The sequence below is a fragment of the Nematolebias whitei genome, chromosome 4 (genome assembly GCF_014905685.2).
Source record: "Nematolebias whitei isolate Nwh7 chromosome 4, NemWhi1, whole genome shotgun sequence".
In the NCBI taxonomy this organism is placed as follows: domain Eukaryota; kingdom Metazoa; phylum Chordata; class Actinopteri; order Cyprinodontiformes; family Rivulidae; genus Nematolebias; species Nematolebias whitei.
The window spans coordinates 29,252,279-29,276,147 of record NC_056501.1 but is presented as its reverse complement, the minus strand read 5'-3'; the positions used below and the strand labels follow the sequence as shown (position 1 = coordinate 29,276,147).

Here is a 23,869-nt window from a genome sequence, read left to right as displayed (position 1 = left end):
AGCAAACGGAGCGTGCAGATGGTGATTGGTGCACAAAGTGTTTTGATTACATGCACACACAGAGATTACATTTGCTGATCTTTACCTGTGACTATACAAACATACAGGCTGACAAAACAGGAGCAGGCTGCAGAACTGAAAGTCACTTTTCGCATATGTGATTTTTCTAAAAGTAGTCCGAGCACTGATGTGTATGTGTGTGTGTGTGTGTGTGTGTGTGTGTGTGTGTCTGTTCAAGTGATGCTCTGAACCTTTGAGTCACAGCTGGTGGTCAGAGCTCAGGAAGTGAGAAGCTGCATTCGAGCTGGAAGCCGGAGCGCTCCAGCTGCATACAAAAATAACCCAATCAGTTTGTAGATAAGAGGTGATTCCATGCACCACATAAAAAAGCACAACGTGATGATGTCCTCATGAAGCTTCATCGTAGCTAAGATGCAGCTTCATCCCTGTATGTTCCTGAGTTTTGACTAAATGTTATAACATGAATCACTGCTTTCATTTAGTTTGACTGTCAACTCTCTGGACTGACAACATCAAAATGTGTGTGTGAATGGTGAAACACCCACACCTGCCTCCACCCTCATTTGCCCCACTCTGGGCCCTTGAGCAAGGCCTTTAACCTCCACCATCTGCTCCCCTGGGTGCTCTAATTGGCAGCTCTCTGCTCCACACAGAGGGCTGTGGGGCATCCGGCGTAGAAACAACTGCTAATACTTTGTGCGAGTTAGTTTGCTGTGGCGAAACCTGAAGAAGGGAGCAGCCGAAAGAAGAGATCGCAGAGAGAAAAACAATCCTCGTGATAATAGTAGTCAAAAAAATCACCAGAGAAAAAGCAGAGAAGTAAGTAATAAATAGCAGATCACATTCCATCAATAATAATAAAAAGAAACAACTGCTTCACCAAAAAAAACCTACTAGATATTATTTTTTATAATGTCTCTAAAATGGCAACAACACTTTCAATTCATTTTAAATTAGAAAAACTAACGTAATTGAGCTTCTTCTTCTGGGCCTGCATGTATAATTTTGGAAATATTGTTTTTCTGTTGATTTTGCATAAAATTATATGCTAACAAAGTAAAAATATATATTATGTTTAAAATAACACATTTTTACTGTCAGGAGTTTTTTTTAATTATTATTAATATTAGTCGAGTGATTTGTTTTTCAGTTTTACATTACATTAGTTGTATTCCTTCAGCTGTGCAGTGTGCACCGAAGTGGTCGCTATAATGCTTTTGTACAGTAGGTGGCAGTGGAGAATTAACCTAGCTGCGAGTTACCATCAATAAACCAACGAAGAAGAAACAACTTGGATTACTGCGCATGTCTGTTGTGGTCCCAATCGAAATTATTTCAATTTTCTGTCTCGTACATTAATCAAAATGCCACCAAAAGGAAAGGGTGGGAAGGGTGGTAAAGGTTAGTGATCCATAAGATACATACTCGTAACAAAATGTTATAATGTGTGATGTTTTAGTTAACAGCTTTGAGTTAGCGTTAGCATACAGGTACACACGTTTATTTCTTGCACTGTAGTTTGTTGTACTGTTTATTGACATTACGGGGGTAAACTGTAGGTGCTGCTTCTGGAAGTGCAGACGCTGAAAAAAAGGAAAAGGCACCAAAAGGAGGCACTTCTGTTAAGGTAAAAATAATAAACTACACGCTAGCTTCAGCAACTTTGCAGAAATATCAAATTTTGACAAATATATTTTTGTTTGCGGAGTTATATTCCAAATCAAAAGCCTCCCATCATTAATGGCACTGTCACAACAATGTGACAAACTAGATTATAAGATGATTTTGTATGTGAGCACATCAGTGAGACAGTTGCTTTACACCATTTAAACTGCTTTTAACAGGAATAACACACGTTATTGTCTCCAAATCGGAAGAAATAACTTTTTTTTTCTCACTGGCAGTCAGTTATTGACACAGGATAACCATCCATCAATCATCTTTACCCGCTTCTTCCTTTTTGGGTCATTGGTGCCCATATCCAGCTGTCACTGTACGAGAGGCCAGGGACACCCTGGACATGTCTCCAGTGCATCACAGGGACACAGAGACAAATGAGACAACCATTCACACTCTCACTCACACCTAGGGACAATTTAGAGTTATCGCAGAAAAAAACATTTTACTTAAATATGCATTTGCTAATTGTTATATTGCTTAGAATAAAATAAGTGATCACCTGAACATTAGTGTTAAGTCATTTACAAAGAGGAGCCTTCACTAAAGTGTGATATAGTTTATAGGGGTTGATGTTTATTGTATAATCTATAATATTATGTTATATAGTTATCAATTAGTGATCTCAGAGTTTTAAAAACATAAATTGTAGAATCCCCGTGCCTACTAGATTTAAAGTAGAAAATAGATTGTGTGGTCCGAGAGTACTGTTTGTTCCTCCACCTCTTTTAGTGCCACCAGCTCTTGTGAATGCTCTTGTTTACTTCTTAGCTAATATTTCACTGCAATTTTTGATCAATCACAACTGGTAGCAAATGTATTCCAGAGTTACTGGAGCATAGCGGTGTCATGGTGAGAACTGTTTTTTGAAACGCGTCTGGTTCCAGTGTTCTGTAAGGCTGTAGCGAATCCGTTTCACTGAGTTTTCATTCACAGGGGACTGTTTATAACACAACCCAGGTGGTTCTATGCATCAAGTGTTCACACTTTCAGTACAAAGTTTCACATTTATCAAATGCACTTTGTCGTTGAGCAAAGTTATGTTGTCAGGTTTGTTGATCTTTATGAAAGGCTTCAGCGTGACGTGCATCATCTCACATCTTGAGGCGTTTGCACTGTTCACAAATATAACCCTTCAACTTAGGAGCCAGACAAACACATTGTTCCTTCAGTGAAACACAAAAAAGGAACATATAAACAAGAAACCGTTAATGCAAAGACCACTCAGGGCTGTTGGCATCGGAGTTCACAAAATTGTTTAACTTCAAGAATGAGTTCTCACTACACCCTAGCTACGCTGTATTGTCTTGAATATCTTTGCTACAAGTTTTGCTCCAAATTTTGTATTAAATATTGATTAAGAAATTAACAAGAACACAACTTTTTATTGCTTTCTGCACATAAAATACAGCAAAATGGAACAATGATCACAGATCCTGTGACCTCTTGTCTAATTTTATCTAGTTGGCACACATGCTTAAGGGTTGTGCGATTCATACTCAGTACCCATAACCATATACCCAGTAGCAGCTCCAGAGCAAAAGTATTAGTGTGGTGGGCATTTATTTCCTGAATCACTAACAAGACACATTTTACAGATTGTATTACGTTTTCATAAAAATAAAAAAGGATATTGTGGTGCTTGATATTAAATTTATTATTGCTGTGTGTTTGTTTTTTTGTGCACAAACTTGTTGCCTTTTTCTTCCTCCCATTGCGTCTCATAAAAAAACAGTCTTGTCTAATAAATCAGAGAAATGGACGCCTCTCACATCCACCCCCATTCAAAATGGGAGTATTGTTTATTTTATCTGTGTAAAACAAAACAAGTGCACAGCTTTCAGGAATGTTTAGTGAAGTAACTAAAAAAAAAAATTTAAAAAGTGAAAAAATGATGTTAAAATTTATTGTCACAGATTCAAATAAATGATGCAGGCAGGGATCAAACCCACAGACTTCTGACTACAAAACCACCGATATAACTATTGAGCTATCACAGCCACACATCCACTACACAACTGGTGGCTGCGTTTCCACCACAGGTTCTACAAAATCAACTAAGGTAGCGCAACAGTCTCAGTTTTTGTCTCTCCTCTGTCCTCAGTTTTCTGCTCGGTTCCCCTGTCTGCTCCAAATGGATTTAAACAGAATATCTACACTGTTGGACACAGCAGGTTTCACTGCAGCTCTGTGCTCACTGAGGTCTAGTGTTAATAGTGACCATACCAATGAGCCGAATGTGTCCATGGGACAGAAAATTACAAGTCCTAAATGAGACTCTATCATAGCTGGCTGTTTGGTTCACTGGCGACATGGTTTGATCCATGGTTCAGTGAACGGCACTGCCCCATAACGGTAAATAAGTTAAAAAACCAACAAACTAAGAATTAATAATTAAAAATAACGTTTTAATTCCTTTTTAATAAAAAAATTTACGGAACAAAACAATACACAGTAAGTAATTTACATTATTTATTAGGAGGAACTACTTTGTGTGGGGGGGGGGTATGGTAAATTTTATCGGTGCGGCTGCGTGCCACCTGCTCCTTTGGACCAGTCGACACTGCATATACCAGTGTCTACATAGATGATAAATGGTTATAGATGTATGTCGTTATTTATATAACCTCAACAGTTTTTTGATTTTCCGCCACAGGTTCGACACATCCTCTGTGAAAAACATGGAAAATGCATGGAGGCGATGGAAAAACTGAAAGCCGGAGTTCGTTTCAGCGAAGTAGCGTCGCAGTACAGCGAGGACAAAGCCAGACAAGGAGTAAGCATCTGCATTTAAAACCAGACATGTTTTTTTTTGTCCTGATGCTGCTCAATAATCCAGGTAGATAAATCTAGCAAGGTTGAGTCAGGTTCTCTGGATGAATTCTTCTTTTGTTGAAATGTTTCATCTTTTATCCAAAAGACTTCTTCAGTCTGAGGAGCAGAAATAAACTCAGTCTTATAAACAGCGCCTTCTCATCGTGGATCAACTAGTTTTGTAGTTTGTTGGTGACAGCCAAAACTAGCTGTTCACGTGATCAAGAAGGACCATCAGCCAAAAAATTGATCATTAGTGCCCTGATGGCCGCTTGCTAGAGCTGGATCCTGCCGGAACAAGATCTGGGAACTCTCTCATTTTGACCACTCAGATGCGGCAATTCAAATCTCGGCCCCTAAAAGTCCAAAGTCATTGCACATTTTTATTTTGATTATTTATTAATAAGACAACGAGAGGAGACGTTGACCATGTCTGTGGAGTGGATGTTCCGGCCGCACCATGCTCCTGCCCAGCAGAGACGTGGACTGCATGTCCCGCGGGGAGCTTCTTCATCCGCCTTCAGCTGTGCGCCCGGCCCCTGCAGACTTTACGCGCAGCGTCTCCGGACAGCTCTGCAGGACGCTGTGTCGGAAGTCCTACATGCATTACCGCGGCGCATAACATTTCAGACCTAATAAATAAGTTTACAGTAAAATAAATAAATACGAGTGAAATGTTTGATGTGTATTATTCACATTACCTCACGTATCAAAACAACGGCACTAATTTGTCAAAAATACCAGCAATCAAAATGTCGAAAAGACAGTTCAGTTTATTATTTAAAACAAATAAATGGATAGATTGTCCTTAGCTGGACAACAGAGAATTGAAGCACCTGAAATAGATAAATAATAGAGATTGGAGCAGAACAACGTGCAGGACTGAATTCAGCAGAGTTCGGGTCGGACAGTGTGTGTATCGGAGCTGCATTCACACACAGGCTTCATAATTGTTGTTGCTCTCTAAAATAGTAATTTCAATTCAACCTTTATTTATACAGGTTGTTAGTCTCATGGAGCCTCGTCATTTACAAGAGAGACCTGTTTTTAATCAAATATTTAACAACCTGTTAAAATACACCAAAATGCAGGAAATGACATCTCTTTTATTCCAAATTTTCTGGGGGAGGACCCACGGACACTGAACAGCATACACAACATTACTCTGTTTGCGCCGGGGGACTGGATCTTTGGGATGGACCAGTCTTTGCTGTAATGTATTTTGGGGTTTAAAAGCCACTGGGATGTCGTGTTTAGAAAATAAACGTCTCAGTTTCTCTGAAACTCCTGCATCATACAGAATGACCACTGGTTGGTTTCTTGTTTTGCTGAATCTATTCTCTCTTTAAATGTATGATTCAAATAATTCCATTACTCATGCGCTCTACCTGTGGGGGCCACGTTGTTGTTCATTTCTCCTAATGCATGACACTTTGCTTGAATGATGTCACAAAGTTTACCAGAAATTTATTTATGCAGCAATAATAACGTTTCTATTTTTGCCATATTCAGTAACGTCGCCCTTAAGACTTGAGGTGATTAATATAACAAACAGGTTTGGTGATGAGCTTTCATCATTTATAGAATTGAGACTGATGAGCAACAGATTGTTGACCCACACGTCACACAGCTGCTCCATATTCACACCTTCAACCCACCAGAACACCCACACCAGTTAAATCTTGTCCTGGAAGGAAATGTCAGTGGAAATGAAGTCACTTGAGTATACCTTGTAAATATTCAGGCTGTTGGAAGCTTTTATCTCAAGTCTTTCTGCTGCATCAGTCGTGTTTTTGTCCTCACCATTCTGTCTTTCCTTGTCAGGGCGATCTGGGCTGGATGACGCGAGGGTCGATGGTCGGACCTTTCCAGGACGCAGCGTTTGCTCTTCCTGTCAGTTCGATGGATAAGCCCGTCTACACAGACCCTCCTGTCAAGACAAAGTTTGGGTACCACATCATTATGGTAGAAGGGAAAAAGTGACCTCTCAACATCTAAAACAGGACTAATAAATTCACTTGTGGGTTCCATTGTGTTTTTTATTTTTATTTTATTACGTTGCGCTTTAAGAGAAAAAACTGTCCAGCTGTTAAACAGCTGAGGGTCTGTTTTACAAAATCACTTTTACCTTATTAATATCTTGTTTTTGTAATTTTAGTAAAGTGCGTGGAACTCCCATCATAGATAACCAAATAAATGGGTTTTGAGAAATATTCTGTAATGTAGAATGACTTATGCATGAAGAATAGATTTAGGAAAGATTGCAAAAGAGCTGTGTATTTTTGATTAATATTTAAAAAATATAATACCTCTTGACACTATGGACCTAGCTGTTCAATTTGAATAGTCGTAAATAATGCAAATAGCCCATGTCTGCTTTAGGAATTAAATAAATACTTTTACTATATAGAAGTAATGCTTTTTTTTAAATAAATGCATATACAGGTTTTTGTAATGCAGATATGTCAGTAGTAGGCAATAATTTTAAGAAATACATTTACCGTCTTAGTTAAACAGCAATACTGTACTTCATAGTATTCATATTATGTTGCTTTGTGAAGTCATAATGTCATACTTTTGTTATTTAGCCCAACTCCGTGTCAAATAACTGACTCACCCTGCTGGTAGCAGACGTCTTGAACAAATGGATCCAGAAATGTGTCATTGTTTATGGCATGCCACCGTAACATATAAAAAACATATAGTTGTGTCTTATTGCTATTTTTAAATACTGTATCACAAAAATATTTCTGGACAAAATGGAATTTTTACTAGTCAGAATTAAAATATATATTCAGTTCAGTTTATTTATATAGTGCCATGTCACAAGTGAAGTTGCCTCAGGGCACTACAAAAATATTTGCACATATAAAAAGCTTCAGTGTTCTTTATTGTCATTTGCATCACATGTGGTACATGATGTGGAACGGAATTGTGTACTCGAGGTCCCAGTCATATCCCAAAATAATACTAATATTTCTTTTTTTTTTCATTTACCCTTTATTTATCCAGGTAGTCTCATTGAGTCACGAGAACTCATTTTCGAGAGAGACCCGTTTAGGGAGCAGGTGATGGGGGTTAAGGGCCTTGCTCAGGGGCCCAGGGTGGGGAGAATGAGGGTGGAGGCAGGTGTGGGTGTTTCACCTTTTCCACCCACATTTTTGATGTTGATGGTACCGGGAGTTGAACCTGCAACTTTCTGATCACAGGACCATCTTCTAACCTCTGCGCCACCATTCCCCCAAATATCAAGTATAAAAAGAAACGGTATATAAGGATCTAAGATATATGCTAAACAAGTAAACACTAATAATGTAAAATAATACAGTATATTGAACAGCAGCCTGAACATGAGTCTGCTGTGAGCAGGTGGGCATGAATACAGCAGCTTAAAGGCAAGACATCAGCAGCACAGATAGTGACATATCAAGGATTCATTCAAATTTATCACCAATTAAAGTGACATTACAGTGATTTTTCTTTTTTTTTTTGTTTCTCTTACAGTGATTATCCTGATTAAGGATTTATGAGTCTTAACAGCTTCAGGGTAGAAGCTGTTCCTCAGCCTAGTGGTTCTACTCTTAATGCTCCTTAACCTCCTTCCTGAGGGGAGCGGGGCAAAAAGTGTGTGTGCTGGGTGAGTGGTGTCCTTCATGATGCAGGTGGCTTTCTTCCTGCATCTAGAGGTGTAGATGTCTGTGATGGTGGGGAGGCTGACTCCAACAGACTTCTGTGCAGCCTTCACCACTCTCTGCCGAGCTTTTCTCTCTCCAGCTGTGCAGCCTCCATGCCAGGAAGTAGAGTCTCTGATGAGCTTTCTTGATCAAGCTGGTGGTGTTGCCCCACCTGAGGTTGCTTTTCAGGTGAACACCCAAATACTCGCATACCAACTTGTATGCAACATATTGCTTATTTGGCCATGATCCATATGATGGCCATAGGTGAGGAATCACATATATGGCCCAGTAAACAGACCTTCACCACAACAAACCAGACCAGTACTGTCATTACTGTGGACAGGTCACTAATCCATCTCATCGACAACATTCCAGAACTTCTCTTAAAGCAAAGACTCACTCAAAATTTGGGCTGATGTGCTGAGTCGTTCTTCCTTGGAAAAATTACGCAACTTCTTCCATTCATGTGTACTGGGCTCGGTACAAGTACATAGTTCCCGTCTAGAATGACCACTGACAATACGTATAATACAATGTTACAGTGTTCCAAGTTATGATGTCTGTAACTGTGTGTAAGTAGTTATAATGATTGATATCCCTAAAAAAAAAAAAAAAAATTGGGACTACTAGGAGTAGCTACACAAAATGAGAGATTCTCTTTGTTCAATAAACACAAAAGTCCAGTACACATGTAGAACATGTGCCTTTTTCTCCAGTGAAGAATCATGTTTGAAATAAAACGCAAATGTTGAATAGATCGAATGACATTTTTGATTAGCTGAATGTGCATTTTGGCTTGAAATTGAATTCCTGTACTGTGTGAACAGTAAATCAGCTTCTCGTGTGTAATTTACCTTCCGGGCCGGTAGGCGGCAGCAGCTGGAACAGCGCATGCTCGCAACACCAGCTCCAGGACAAGACGGTTATTACGCCGTGGTAGATGATTGGTGAGGTAAGATGGCGGCGCCAGAGGAGCAAGAATTATCTCAGGCGCAGACCGAAAAACTCCTTCAATTTCAGGTAGACAACCCAAGTTTCAAACGAATGTCGGTCCGTTTGAAGCCTAATGTGTGAGCGTGTTAGCCCTGACGGTGATTAGCAAAGAGCAGGTCGAACTGTCGGTGTAAAAACTCATTTTTTCACAGTGAACTTCGACATCGACTCCCCAACCGTCAACTTGAGTCATAGCTGGCGTTAGCAGAGGCTAGGCTAACCAACAAGTTGGCAGACTTTCTTTTAAAAACAATAAAGCTTAACTTTGTCGGACGCTTCTTTTCGACATAAACCTAGTGAAACTCTGTAAATCTTAAATGTCCGTCTTTTACCTCTTATTGGGCGTTTTGACTTTGGATTTGGTTCACATGTAGCGCGCCTCACTGAACATTTGCTAAGTCAACATTAGCACTCGGGCTGACGCTGAACTTTTGAGGATACTCCAGTGCTTTAGCTTTGCCTAATCTAATGTGTGGTCGGATGTGTCTGCAAGATGCATTTTTGTAGTTTCTCCTCTGTAGCCCAATGAGTCGGCAGCTTGTGAGCCATTAGAAACACAGGAAACAGCTGCTGTTCTGATTTTAACTCAGAAGACGGGCTATTTTTAAATAGATGGAAAAAACAGTTTGTGTTGCATTATCATTGTTTTAATTATCAGTTTATTTCAGATAGAAGAAAACCCACAGGTCTATTTAACAAAGAAATAAGTTATGTAATAAAAATGTAGTTCAGCTTAAGTGCAGACAAAGCTGCTTTTAACCATTAAGGAGACATTTTTAAAGTACAGAAAATGAAGACCATCATACAACAATCAGATAGCATCTAGTGGTGCTAGAAAGTTTGTGAACCCTTTATAATTTTCTATATTTCTGTGTAAATATGACTTATAGCCTCATCAGATTATCACACTTAGTCCTAAAAGTAGATAAAGTGAACCCAGTTAAACAAACCAAACGAGACAAACGTATTATACTTGATTGTTTATTTATTGAGCAAAATGATTATACATATGTATGAATGGCAATAGTATGTGAACCTCTAGGATTAGCAGTTAATTTGAAGGGGAAATTAGAGTCAGGTGTTTTCAATCAATGGGATGATCAGGTGTGAGTGGGCACCCTGTTTGATTTAAAGAACAGGGATCTGCTCTTCACAACACGTTTGTGGAAGTGTATCATGGCACGAACAAAGGAGATTTCTGAGGACATCAGAAAAAGAGTTGTTGATGCTCATCAGGCTGGAAAAGGTCACAAAACCATCGCCAAAGAGTTTTGGACTCCACCAATCCACAGTCGGATAGATTGTGTACAAATGGAGGAAATTCAAGACCGCTGTTACCCTCCCCAGAAGTGGTGGACCAACAAAGATCACTACAATGCGTGAAATAGTTGGCAAGCTCACAAAAGAACCCCAGAGGAACCTCTAAGCAACTGAGGGCCTCTCTCACATTGGCTGATGTTAATGTTCATGAGTCAACCATCAGGAGAACACTGAACAACAATGGTGTGCATGGCAGGGTTGAAGGAGAAAGTCACTGATCTCCAAAAAGGACATTGCTGCTCATCTTTGCTAAAGATCATGTGGACAAGACAGAAGGCTATTGGAAGAACGTTTTGTGGGCGGGTGAGACCAAAATATAACTTTTTGGTTTAAATGAAGTGTTATGTTTGGAGAAAGGAAAACGCTGCGTTCCTGCATAAGAACCTTATCTCATCTGTGAAACATGGTGGTGGTAGTATCATGGATTGGGCCTGTTTTACTACATCTGGGCCAGGGCAACTTGCCATCGTTGATGGAACAATGAATTCTGAATTATATCAGAGAATTCTAAAGGAAAATGTCACATCTGTCCATGAGCTGAATCTCAAGACAAGGCGGGTCATGCAGCAAGACAGTGACTCTAAGCACACAAGTGGTTCTACCAAAGCATGGTTCCAGAAGAATAAAGTTCATGCTTTGGAATAGCCAAGGCAAAGTCCTGATCTTAATCCAATCCAGATGTTGTGGAAGGACCTGAAGCAGCAGTTAATGTGAGGAAACCATCAACATCCAGACTTTTCATGGAGGAGTGGGATAAAATTCCTCCATATCTGTGTGCAGGACTGATCAACATGTACCGGAAATGTTTAGTTTCAGTTTATTTATTAACCTTTATTTAACCAGGCAAATCCCATTGAAATCACAGATCTCTTTTGCAAGGGAGGCCTGGACCTAAAGGCAACCTAGCGTACATGTTTTTTGGTCTGTGGGAGGAAACCAGAGTACCCGGAGAAAACCCATGCATGCACAAGAAGAACATGCAAACTCCACACAGAAAGACCCCAGGTCCAACTGGGGATTGAACCCAGGACCTTTTTGCTGTGAGGCAACAGTGCTAACCACTGAGCCGTCGTGCTGCCAGTTATTGCTGCACAGTTGGTCACCTCACACCAGACACTGGAAGCAACTGTCTACTGCAGTTATTGTTGTCTACTGTTGTCATCACTCTTTGTTAAAATCAGGTCTCTCTTATAAATGAGTCCTCGAGGCTCAGTGAGACCAACCACTGACATGTCCAAACCATCTCAGTCTGGTGTCTCTAACTTTATCTCCCAGATGTCCAACCAGTGCTGTACCTCAGATTATCTCATTCCTAATCTTATCCAGCCTTGTCACTCCTAAGGAGAACCTTAGCATCTTCATTTCTGCCACTTCCAGTTCTTTCTCCAGTCTTTTTGTCAATGTCTCTGTCTCCAGACCATACAACATAGCTGGTCTCACCACTGTCTTGTAAACTTTTTCTTTGACCTTTGCTGACACCCTTTTGTCACAAATCACTCCTGAAACTTTTCTCCATTCACTCCATCCTGCCTGGCCTCTCTCTTTCACTTCTTTACCACATTCCCCATTTTCCTGGACAGTGGACTCCCAAGTACTTGAAGTCCTGCACCTTTGTGACCTCTGCTCCTTGTGGCCTCACTGTTCCACCGGCCTCCCTCTCATTTACACACATGTACTCTGTTTTACTACGGCTGACTTTAATTCCTCTTCTTTCAAGTGCATACCTCCACGTCTCCACAAGTTCTCTTCCACCTGTTCCCTGTTCTCACCACAGATCACAATGTCATCTGCAAACATAATTCACGGGGATTCTTGCCTGACCTCCTTTGTTAGTCGGTCCATCACCAGCGCAAACAAGAAGGGACTCAGAGCCGGTCCTTGATTCAATCCCACCTCCACCTTGAAGCTGTCACTCCTACAGCACATCTCACCACTGTCCTGCTGTTTTCATACATGTCCTGTACCAGTCTAACATACTTTTCTGCCACTCCAGATTTCCTCATGCAATACCACACCTCCTCCCTCGGCACTCTGTCATGTGCTTTTTTCTAAACCCACAAAGACACAATGGAGTTCTTTCTGACCCTCTTTGTACTTCTCCATCAGCATTCTCAAAGCAAAGATGGCATCTGTTTTTGCCACTCACAAGTATGTACCGGTAATATTGGATAATTTTCCTCAATAAATAAATTACCAAGTATAATATACTTTATATCTGTATTATTAAGTATGAACTTTGGTTTTTTGAACCGCTTTGGGATGGTCTGTCTTAGAAGAGTTGACGGGGGAGAGGGCAGGCTCCGGAGTCCATCTTGTCACCTACAAACTGATTTTTTTTCCACTCTGAGAGTGAGCCGTTTGTGGGATTCAGTTTGGTTTGGTGGGCTCCTCAGACTAAAGAAGTCCTTCGGAGGAAGGACGAGACGTCTCAGCAACAAAAGAAACCATCCATATGACCTGACTGAACATTGGTGGACCAAGTATAATAATTTTGTCTCATTTGTTTAACTGGATTATTTTTTATCTACTTTAGCACTTTTTGTGAAAATCTGAAGATGTTTTAGATCAAATTTATGCAAAAATATAGAAAATTATAAAGGGTTCACAAGTTTTCAAGCACCTCTGTAAATGTATAAAACTTCTCTGAACTTTAATCTACTGACACGTTGTGTTTGTCGTTAGCATCCCTTTTGTGTTAAAACTCGTTGAATCTGTAGTGTGAGACCTCGACAAAATAAAGATTCATTGCAATCTGCTGGCTTCTTCAGATAACATTTACTAATTTGCTTTTTAAATGTATGAATGTTTCTGTTCAGGGCCCTGAGACTACTTGGCGCTATAGAAATAAATTGATTTTTTAATTTTTTTTTAATCTTTCATTTTCTCAAAAGAAAATATTTTTCTCTTGACTTTGTGAATTTGGGAGGAATAACATCTCTCTGCCAGTTTTAGTTATGAACATGTTTGTTGTGTTACTAACATTTATGCACTTAAGCCTGAGGTTGTTCAGGCCACGTGCCTCTAGATAACTTAGGTTGCATTCACACCAGCCCTGTTTAGTCCGCTTTAATTGAACTCTAGCTCGTTTTCCTAGAAAGTCCGGTTCGTTTAGGAAGGTGTGAACGTGCCATCGAACTCTGTCACGGAACAAAAAGGCGAACTCTGGCCCGGGCTAAAACCTATGTCTCGGTCCGGTAGAAGCGGACTCCAGCGCGGTTCGAGTACGGTGTGAATGTAAACAGACCGAGGCCCGCTCCGCAGGGTAAACAAACACGCATTTCTCTGACCTTATATGGAGCCGTCAGCTGCCTTGTGTGAAAAAACAATATTCTCCATGGTCTTCTGTCTCATCTTCTGCTCATGCTAAGTCCATTTTTGAAAAATGACAAAATATAACTCCTAAAACTTGATGCCACTTCGTTTTTATTTTTATTTCCAGAAGAAGAAGAGTGTCTTCAGCGGTTTTTGTGTCATTTCTTTCAATAGTTCTCGGTGCAGCGCCCCCTCAGGCAAGTGGGGGAATAGGTTGGTTCAACAGCACAGTGCAGTGTGAATGCAAACGCACCAGCTCAAATGTAAACAAAAGGTCATGAATATTGGTCCCGAACCGAGTCTACCGGACTATCTGGTGGGAAAACGACCATAAAGTTTGTGAACTCCTGAGCTCCTCTGAGCAAAGATTTGGCTAAAACATATAAAATGAAATGATCTGAATATACAACACATGATAAGCACTGGATTTCAAAACCATATTTATCAGTGTTTACAGTGGAGGGAGTGGTGGCGCAGAGGTTAGAGAAGGTGAGCATGTGTTCCGAAGATCACCGGTTCAACTCCCAGTACCGACAACATCAAAATGTGGGTGGGAAAGGTGAAGCTCCCACACCTGCCTCCACCCTCATTTGCCCCACTCTCGGCTCTTGAGCAAGGCCCTTAACCCCCACCATCTGCTCCCCCAGGTGCCCTATATAGCAGCTCTGCTCCACACACAGGGCTGTGGTAACTTGGTGGTCTTTGGTTGTGTCAGGAAGGACATAAGTCTTTGTGTGACTCAGTTCGCTGTGGTGACCCCTGATGAAGGGAGAAGCCGAAAGAAGAAAAAAAAATATCCGTGTTTACAATAGATGCCAAGAGGTCTGAAGTTTGACAAATAATTTATTGGGCTTTTCAAAGTGAAAACGTGTTAAATCCGGACGAGGGTTGAGATTTTTTAGAAACACATCTATGCAATAATTGTTCTTTCCTTCGGGGTGTTTGTAAAAGTGTGTGACCATGTCAACATAGTATGAAGCAGCATCTGTGACTGTGACACATCCATCCACCATCTTTTTACCCGCTTCTTCCATTTTGGGTCGCCGGTGCCCATGTCCAGCAATCACTGTGCGAGGGGCGGATGACATGCACGGAGAGAATATGCAAACTCCACTCACAAAAGACTCTGATCAGAAAGGCCCCTGGACCGGGATTTGAACCGGGAACCTACTCGCGGCGAGGCAGCAGCTCTACCAGTTGCGCCACCATGCTGCTGACTGTGACCCATGCTGGCAAAATAAATCACGATGAGGAATTGTTCAATACTGAATTGTTCAATACCGAATTGTTTTCAGATTATCCATGTCAAAAACTTTAAAATGATACACAGTTAAAATTAGTTGATTTCTTACGTGGCTAGAAGCCAACTAGTTTTGTTTATGATTGCGCTAGTTTGAAAACTAATTTGTTATTGATGTGGAGTGATTGCCATTGGGAATTCCAGCCACATATATTTATATTTTAAAAAAGGGAATTCCCAAGCCACAAAATGACACCAATGTTTATACAAAGGGATTTCCTGGCACTATTGTAGGTGGCAGAGAGAAATGGTAAATTTCAAAATGAATGATAAAAATTAGAATCAAATGGATTATTTCTCTGTTACAATTATGTACAGTGCCTTGCGAAAGTATTCGCCCCCCTTGAACTTTTCAACCTTTTTGCCACATTTCAGGCTTCAAACATTAAGATATAAAATTTAAATTTTTTGTGAAGAATCATCAACAAGTGGGACACAATCATGAAGTGGAATGAAATTTATTGGATGTGTCAAACTTTTTTAACAAATAAAAAACTGAAAAGTGGGGCGTGCAATATTATTCAGCCCCCTTGCGTTAATAGCTCCGTCTTTTGCTGCAGTTCCAGCTGCAAGTCTCTTGGGGTTTGTCTCTATCAGTTTTGCACATGGAGACACTGAAATTCTTGCCCATTCTTCCTGCAAAACAGCTCGAGTTCAGTGAGGTTGGATGGAGAGCATTTGTGAACAGCAGTCTTCAGCTCTTTCCACAGATTCTCGATTGGATTCAGGTCTGGACTTTGACTTGGCCATTCCAACACCTGGATACGTTTATTTGTGAACCATTCCATTGTAGATTTGTCTTTATGTTTTGGATCATTGTCTTGTTGGAAGATAAATCTCCATCCCAGTCTCAGGTCTCTTGCAGACTCAAACAGGTTTTCTTCCAGAATGGTCCTGTATTTGGCCCCATCCATCTTCCCACCAATTCTGACCATCTTCCCTGTCCCTGCTGACGAAAAGCAGGCCCAAACCATGATGCTGCCACCACCATGTTTGACAGTGGGGATGGTGTGTTCAGGGTGATGAGCTGTGTTGCTTTTACACCAAACATATCGTTTTGCATTGTGGCCAAACAGTTGGATTTTGGTTTCATCTGACCAGAGCACCTTCTTCCACATGTTTGGTGTCTCCCAGGTGCTTGTGGCAAACTTTAAACAACACTTTTTATGGATATCTTTCATAAATGGCTTTCTTCTTGCCACTCTTCCATAAAGGCCAGATGTGTGCAGTGTACAACTGATTGTTGTCCTATGGACAGACTCTCCCACCTCAGCTGTAGATCTCTGCAGTTCATCCAGAGTGATCATGGGCCTCTTGGCTGCATCTCTGATCAGTCTTCTCCTTGTTCGTGATGAAAGTTTAGAGGGACGGCCAGGTCTTGGTAGATTTGAAGGGTCTGATACTCCTTCCATTTCAATATGATTGTTTCCACAGTGCTCCTTGGGATGTTTAAAGTTTGGGAAATCTTTTTGTATCCAAATCCGGCTTTAAACTTCTCCACAACTGTATCTCGGACCTGCCTAGTGTGTTCCTTGGTCTTCATGATGCTCTCTGCACTTTGAACAGAACCCTGAGACTATCACAGAACAGGTGCATTTATATGGAGACTTGATTACACACAGGTGGATTCTATTTATCATCATCAGTCATTTGGGACAACATTGGATCATTCATAGATCCTCACTGAACTTCTGGAGTGAGTTTGCTGCACTGAAAGTAAAGGGGCCGAATAATATTGCACGCCCCACTTTTCAGTTTTTTATTTGTTAAAAAAGTTTGACACATCCAATAAATTTCATTCCACTTCACGATTGTGTCCCACTTGTTGTTGATTCTTCACAAAAAATTAAAATTTTATATCTTTATGTTTGAAGCCTGAAATGTGGCAAAAGGTTGAAAAGTTCAAGGGGGCTGAATACTTTCTCAAGGCACTGTATAAATAAATTAGGAAGATTATATGTTTTTTTTTGGTCAATGAGATCATTGGATGGTGTCTTTATTAATACATTTTTATGCAAATCTCATGTAAAGAAAATACTACATTCATGTTTTTCCCCACCACAGCCTGGGCTCATTCTGGCTCATTTTGTCAGGGCTGGTCACAAAAATGTCAAATTCTATCACAAAGTTCTTGTTTTGGCGTTTCTCTCTTCAGGGGTCTCCACAACAAGTCATCCTCCTCCATCTCAATCCGTCCTCTGCATCCTCTGTCCTCATTCCATCCATCCATCCATGTCCTCTCTAACTGCATCCATACTGTATATATCCTCTTTGACCTTCATTTAATATTTTTCCTGGCAGCTGCATTTCTAACATCCTTCTACCAATATACCCACTGTCCCTCCTCTGGACATGCCAGAACCATCTCAGGCTGTCCTTACTAATTTTATCTCCCAGTTGTTCATCCTCTGCTGTTCCTCTGATGATCTCATTCCTAATCTTATTCATCTTTATCGCTCCTAAGGAGAACCTCAACATCTTCATATCTGCCACTTCCAGTTCTTTCTCCTGTCTTTTTGTCAGTGCCACTGTCTCCAGACCATACAACATAGCTGGTCTCACCACCTTTGCTGACACCCTTTTGTCACAAATCACTCCTGAAACTTTTTGGTAAGCAGGGCGCTCGGTTCTGTTAACAGGGTGGAGTGTCCTCTTTGTGTAATGGTAAGGGAAACACTGGTTTTGGCAAAAGTATTGAAATGTCAAATGCCCTTCCTGACTCAACCCTTACTATTTACCCTGGCTTGGGACCGGCACAAGAGATACTCTGGCTAGTGCTCTCTAGTGACTGGGTTTTCTATCACAATTAAGTTAGACATATTTAAAAAGCAACTGCAACGAAATTCCTGGGATATAAAATGTGACATAACACTGGTCACAGGATCAGCAGTATGAACACTGTTCTAGAAAATAAATTGGTCTCCTTTTAAACCAGTTTCCTGCCCTCATGAGGAACGTGAGACCTTTAATTTTTGTAACCTTTGGTTCTTTTCTAACAGGACTTAACGGGTTTGGAATCAATGGACCAATGTCGTCGAACGTTAGAGCAACATAACTGGAACATAGAGGTACGATCACATGACAAAGGACATATGTTTATTTAGTTTTATCACGTTTAATTTCGTGCATGGATTCTTGAACTCTGCCGCTTGTTAAATCTCCAGTACGATGTGTGTGTGTTTCAGGCTGCAGTGCAGGACAGACTTAATGAACAGGAAGGGGTTCCCAGCGTGTTTAACCCCCCACCATCCCGACCACTTCAGGTCAATACAGCAGACCATAGAGTATATAGTTACATCGTGTCAAGGCCTCAACCCAGGGTAGGCCTGTTTGAAATTCCCACCCACACCAGAATACTACTGTTCTGTTATGTCCTGTGGTACTGTAAAACTGTAATACAACCTGTTCCACTCATGTTTGTTTTTACAAATTATGTTCCTTAAATATAATTCATTCAAAACCAAATGTGTTGCCGTTTTAAGAAAACCTTTATAATACTAGAATTTCTTCCTCCTTTCTGTTGTTTTTTTTATATAATCTAAAACAATATTACTTTACCAGTACTTGAGCATTGTGCAGTTAATTGGTGTTTCTTTTCAGGGATTACTAGGATGGAGTTACTACTTGATAATGCTGCCATTCAGATTTACATATTACACACTTCTGGACATATTCAGGTAATCAAAGCACACTGATTAAAACTCATCAGCATTTGTTAAATTAGTGCAATCAGCTGTCATGTTGTCTTTCCTTCAACAGGTTCGCCCTGCGGTTCATTAGGCCAGATCCTCGTGGTCGCGTGACAGACCCCGTTGGAGATGTTGTGACTTTCATTCGGAATTTTGAGGAGAAGTATGGTCAGTCCCACCCTGTGTTTTATCAGGGAACATACAGCCAGGTGAGGTCAGAATCGCAACGCAGTTAGAACAATTATGGGCATGTGTGGAAATACATGAAGGTCTGTCTTTATTTCATGTAGGCACTGAATGATGCCAAACGGGAGCTTCGCTACCTATTAGTGTACCTTCACGGAGAGGATCATCAAGACACAGACGAGTTTTGCCGGTACTGTATTTGTTTATGCGTGTCTTATCTGTATGTGGAAAAACACACACACACACTAGGCCTGTCGCAATAAACAAATCAATTAATCGCATGATAAATGAAAATTATCTATCCCATTTTCATTTATCGGCTTTATCGTTTCTTCGTATCTCTCTCTTTCTACTGAAGACACTGGATGACAAAAGACTCAGCTCCGGTGCTCTTCACTGACGCATCCCTTTCTCTTTTATCTTTAAAATCTGTTTTAACTGTCCAAAATTGCGTTTTTGGATCATTAAAAGCAGCTAAGCTACGAGCTAAGCTAACAGGCCGACTTCAGGGAAAAAAACCTCTGTCTTGTCGAAGGTCCAAAATTCACAGTTGAAACCCGTGCCTTCGTCTAAAAAGTTGTTTTTCTCTGCAAAAAGAAGTCGAGAACTTGTTTACTGATTTTTTTTTATTAAAAGCTTTGTGTGAAAATGCTATGCTAAAGAGCTCAAACCACACCGAGCGTCCGCCATTTTAAGAACCGAAAAACAGGAACAAGAGACGGCCCATGTCACGTCAAGGGGCCTTGTCATTCCCCAATCTGTTACGGATGCACGATCCGTAGTGCACTTCCGGGTCGCACGGATCGCCGTTGTTTATGAATAAAAACTGTCTTAATTTACTTACAAAAGTACGTGCTCTATCTCCACTGATCTTCATGTAGCTACTTTATGCCATTCGTATTTGCGTTACAAATCATTGGTTAAGATGATGTGCCATGCCTTAGACCTGACCCCCAGCCTGTGCTGAATGAGAAAAACCCTGCAAGATACAGAATGAATTATTTTCATGGTGAAACGGTGCCACTCAGTGGTGACGCTGCATATCGTTTTAACCATGACGTAAATAAGTCAATGATTTTAACAGGTATACGAGTGGCATAAATTAGCAACATGAAAATCGGCAGCGATAGAGCACATACTTTTCTAAGTAAATTAAGACAGTTCTTATTCCATCCATCCATCCATTATCTTTTACCTGCTTCTTCCTTTTTGGGTCACCGGGGGTCACCGGTGCCCATGTCTGGCAGTCATTGTGCGAGGGGCAGGGTACACCCTGGACAGGTCTCCAGTCCATCACAGGGACACAGAGACAAATGAGGCAAACAACCATTCACGCTCTCACGTTCACGGCGATCCGTGCGACCTGGGAGTATTCCTTTTAGCGCATGCGCAAATGAGCTACAGTACGAATCAGGTTCCGTAACGGATCGGGGAATGATAGGCTTCCCTCCCATTTTTCTTAGAGACACGCTGTTCACTCCCTCACTATCCATCCTTCAGTTCATATAGTCTTATACTGTCATCCACTGGTTAAAAATGGTACTACATGCTAAAATTAATAATAATAATGTCATCACATTGTCTGCACTGTATGTTTCCATACAATGGTGAAATTAGTCTGCATTTAACCCGTCCACCACCAGGTGGTGCAGTGGGCAGCAACTGAAAGTGCCCATGGGGCATTTTGGGGATGAGGTGTGCTGCCCAGAGACACCACGAGGTATGCAGTGACTGGGGGTCAAACCTGGGACTTTCAGTCCCGAGCATTTCTTTTTAAATTTGACAATAATTCCTAATTATTGTCAAATTTCAAACAATATTATTGTTTATTGAAATAATTTCTGAGAAAATTAATTGCCCAGCAAAATTTTATCGTGACAGGCCTAACACACACACACATATATATGATTTTATATATACTGTAATACTAATATATTACAACTGTGTTTGAATGCTTGTTTTTACGGCACATAATTTCAAGTTTGTGAATAAATTTTTTATTTATTAATTTTCCACTTTGCTCTCATGAACCTTTTGTCTCAGCAAATGTATTAATTGTATTTGTCTGATCTGTCCTTTCTCAGCTCCACACTATGTACAGAAGAGGTCATAACCTTCCTCAACACACGAATGCTCTTCTGGGCATGTTCAACAAGCAAGCCTGAGGGCTACAGAGGTGGGCTAGCTTACAGTGTGTCAAAGGTTCCTTTGAACACAAAACTGTTTAGTTCTACCAACATATCGAGACAATCAACACATTAATGAACGATAAAATTATTTAAGGGGTTGCAATGAGGCTTTAATTGAGATTATGGACATTTCTGTATGGCAACAACTGGATTACAGCAAAGGAAAAAAAAGCAACACTAACAATAAAATCTAATTGTTTATTAGATTTTTGATGTGCTTTGGTGTAATTTAGTGTCCCAAGCGCTGCGGGAGAACACCTACCCATTCCTGGCCATGATAATGCTGAAGGACCGCAAGATGACAGTGGTGGGCAGGCTCGAGGGTCTCATTCAGCCCGAGGAGCTCATCAACCAGCTCAACTTCATCATGGAGGCCAACCAAACATATCTGACATCAGAGCGCCTAGAACGGTACGGCAAGTTCACTCCAGTTTAACTTTAAAATATCACATCACATATTTATGCTGAGATTTTTGTGACATTTCCCAAAAAAGGCTCGTGATTCTAAACATGTGACCTAAAGGAGTTTTAAGGCCATTTATTGAACGATTAAAAACTAACATTGTGTTTCAGAGAGGAGAGGAACCAGACCCAGGTGCTCAGGCAGCAGCAGGACGAGGCCTATCTGGCCTCCCTCCGTGCCGACCAGGAGAAGGAGAGAAAGAAAAGGGAGGAGCAGGAGCAGCGGAGGCAGGAGGAGGAGAAGGTCAGACAAAGTGCTCTTGCAGAGGAGCGGAGACGAAGAGTAAGTCAGATATTTTGTCTCACTAACTAATCTGTACACGGAGACTAGTTCTATTCATTTCTCATTGGTGTTGCTGATTGTTGTGACTCCAGACACTAGAAGAGGAGAAGGAGAGGAAGTCAGAATGTCTTCCTCCAGAGCCACTCGCCGATGATCCAGAAAGTGTCAAAATAGTGTTTAAGCTGCCCAACGACACACGAGTAGAAAGACGATTCCTGTTCGGGCAGTCTCTGACGGTGGGTCCCGCTTACTCAGCCCGTCTTTAGTCATCATCAACGAAATACTCTTTTCAACAAAATCTGCGTTTTTAGATATTTATTTGAAACACTTCAGCACGTGAAAGCATATAACAAAAATATTTGCTTACGTTTAATTTTTGTTACCATTTTTTGGACTAAAGGGTGCACTGAAAATCTTGTCTCAAAAATCAACGGTGCACCTTGCGTATTAATTCTGGTTGTGCTTATTGACCTCGAACAGATTTTATGTGGTACGACTGAACAATGTTGAGTTATTGTGAACGAGTTGAATAAAAAGTTTCACTTATCTGTTTTGTTTAGCTTAATGCTCCTTATAATCCGAAAAATACGGTACTTACTTTTTCACGCATCTATTTTTCTTCCACAGGTAATACACGACTTCCTCTTCTCTTTGAAAGAAACTCCAGAGAAGTTTCAGATCGTTACAAACTTCCCTCGCAGAGTCTTGCCCTGTCTCCCGACTGAAGAGCAGCCCAACCCCCCCACACTGAAAGAGGCAGGACTCAGTCGCTCCGAGGTCCTTTTTGTTCAGGACCTTACGGACGATTAAATGATGGCATACCTCTTCTACACAAGCTCGTTTCCTTCCAATACTCACCACATTTTGTTGGCATCTTTTTGTTAAAAGGCCACCTTGCATTAAGGGATCGTCGCAGTAAAACCCTCACCTGGAAGATTTAACCCCCCTGCATCAAGAGCTGGTTGTGTTCACAGGGTTCCCAGTAGCCTGGAAAGTCTTGAATTTTATCAAATAAATATTTCTTGAAGTCCTTCCTTGAACTCATTGTGTGGAAAAACCCTTTTGCTTATTTGTATTAGCTAACAGCTAATTTTCCTTCAACAATAACAAAACAACGGATTAATGTACGAAAGCAGCAGCACAACCTTCATGTCAAATGAGCTGTCCAGACATCTGGGGGAGGTTTTAATACTTTAACAGCAGATACACAATGATGATCAGATTTTTGTGTTAAATGCCTCCGATTCAACCATTACTTTTTACTCCCTTCAAGTTCACATTTCCCCCAGTGATGATCAAGCACAACTACACTGGTCTAGGATGAGTTTGATGCAGCTGGGATTGTTCATCTTAAAAGACAAAGATGGTGGATCTGGACTGATGGGAACCCTGTTTTAAATGAGCCATCACCCTGTACATAAGTTAAATATTTAAAATCCCTGTATTGTTTTGACTCACGAGTCATAGAAGTGACCAAATGCAGGTGTTACTATGTAAAGCAGACTTGCCTTGAGCTCACGAAGTTTGAAATATTTAACAAAAAGGCCACAGCTTTTCCATGTGGCTCTATCTAGTCTAGTACGAGTCTGCCCATAGTGTGCCTGTGGTTACTCATAGATGCCTGTTTTGCCTGTAACATCTGAATGGGCACATGTAAAGATGTAATTTTCCAACTATAAATTAAAAATGTTTTAAAAATGTGGATTTATTGAGACTGCAGCACTTTCATTTGGCCGCGGAGCGTCCTACACGAGCAGCTGATTTTTGTGCAAAGAATGAGTGAACCAGGACGATGTGATTTACAGCTGCGCTCGGACTGTTGCATCATCACGGGCATAAATGTGTTCATTTGGGGCTTCCAATAGTTGATTTAAACTCTTCTTTTGAAATTTCACAGATTCGATTATTGTTAAAAACAACTGGGAGCACAAGTGTGCATTTGTTGT

The 23,869-nt window shown here is 40.7% G+C and overlaps 2 protein-coding genes across 3 annotated transcripts; both read left to right on the top strand.

Moving 5' to 3' along the window:
• The first annotated feature begins 1,310 nt into the window (after positions 1-1,310).
• On the top strand, positions 1,311-6,586 carry pin4 (protein (peptidylprolyl cis/trans isomerase) NIMA-interacting, 4 (parvulin)). Its single transcript, XM_037675949.1, has 4 exons — positions 1,311-1,422; positions 1,581-1,648; positions 4,355-4,474; positions 6,337-6,586. Exons 1-4 carry the CDS (start codon positions 1,386-1,388, stop codon positions 6,493-6,495), a joined length of 384 nt encoding a protein of 127 aa, XP_037531877.1. The 5' UTR covers positions 1,311-1,385; the 3' UTR covers positions 6,496-6,586.
• Positions 6,587-9,130: 2,544 nt separating this feature from the next.
• On the top strand, positions 9,131-23,602 carry faf2 (Fas associated factor family member 2). Of its 2 annotated transcripts, none has more exons than XM_037675948.1 (11): positions 9,131-9,209; positions 18,114-18,182; positions 18,300-18,377; positions 18,715-18,791; positions 18,874-19,012; positions 19,094-19,179; positions 21,074-21,165; positions 21,412-21,589; positions 21,752-21,923; positions 22,016-22,159; positions 22,551-23,602. In XM_037675948.1, exons 1-11 carry the CDS (start codon positions 9,147-9,149, stop codon positions 22,731-22,733), a joined length of 1,281 nt encoding a protein of 426 aa, XP_037531876.1. In that variant the 5' UTR covers positions 9,131-9,146; the 3' UTR covers positions 22,734-23,602. The 2 variants fall into 2 exon arrangements, with proteins under 2 accessions (XP_037531876.1, XP_037531875.1); XM_037675947.1 differs by having other exon boundaries at positions 18,300-18,434.
• Positions 23,603-23,869: the final 267 nt, after the last annotated feature.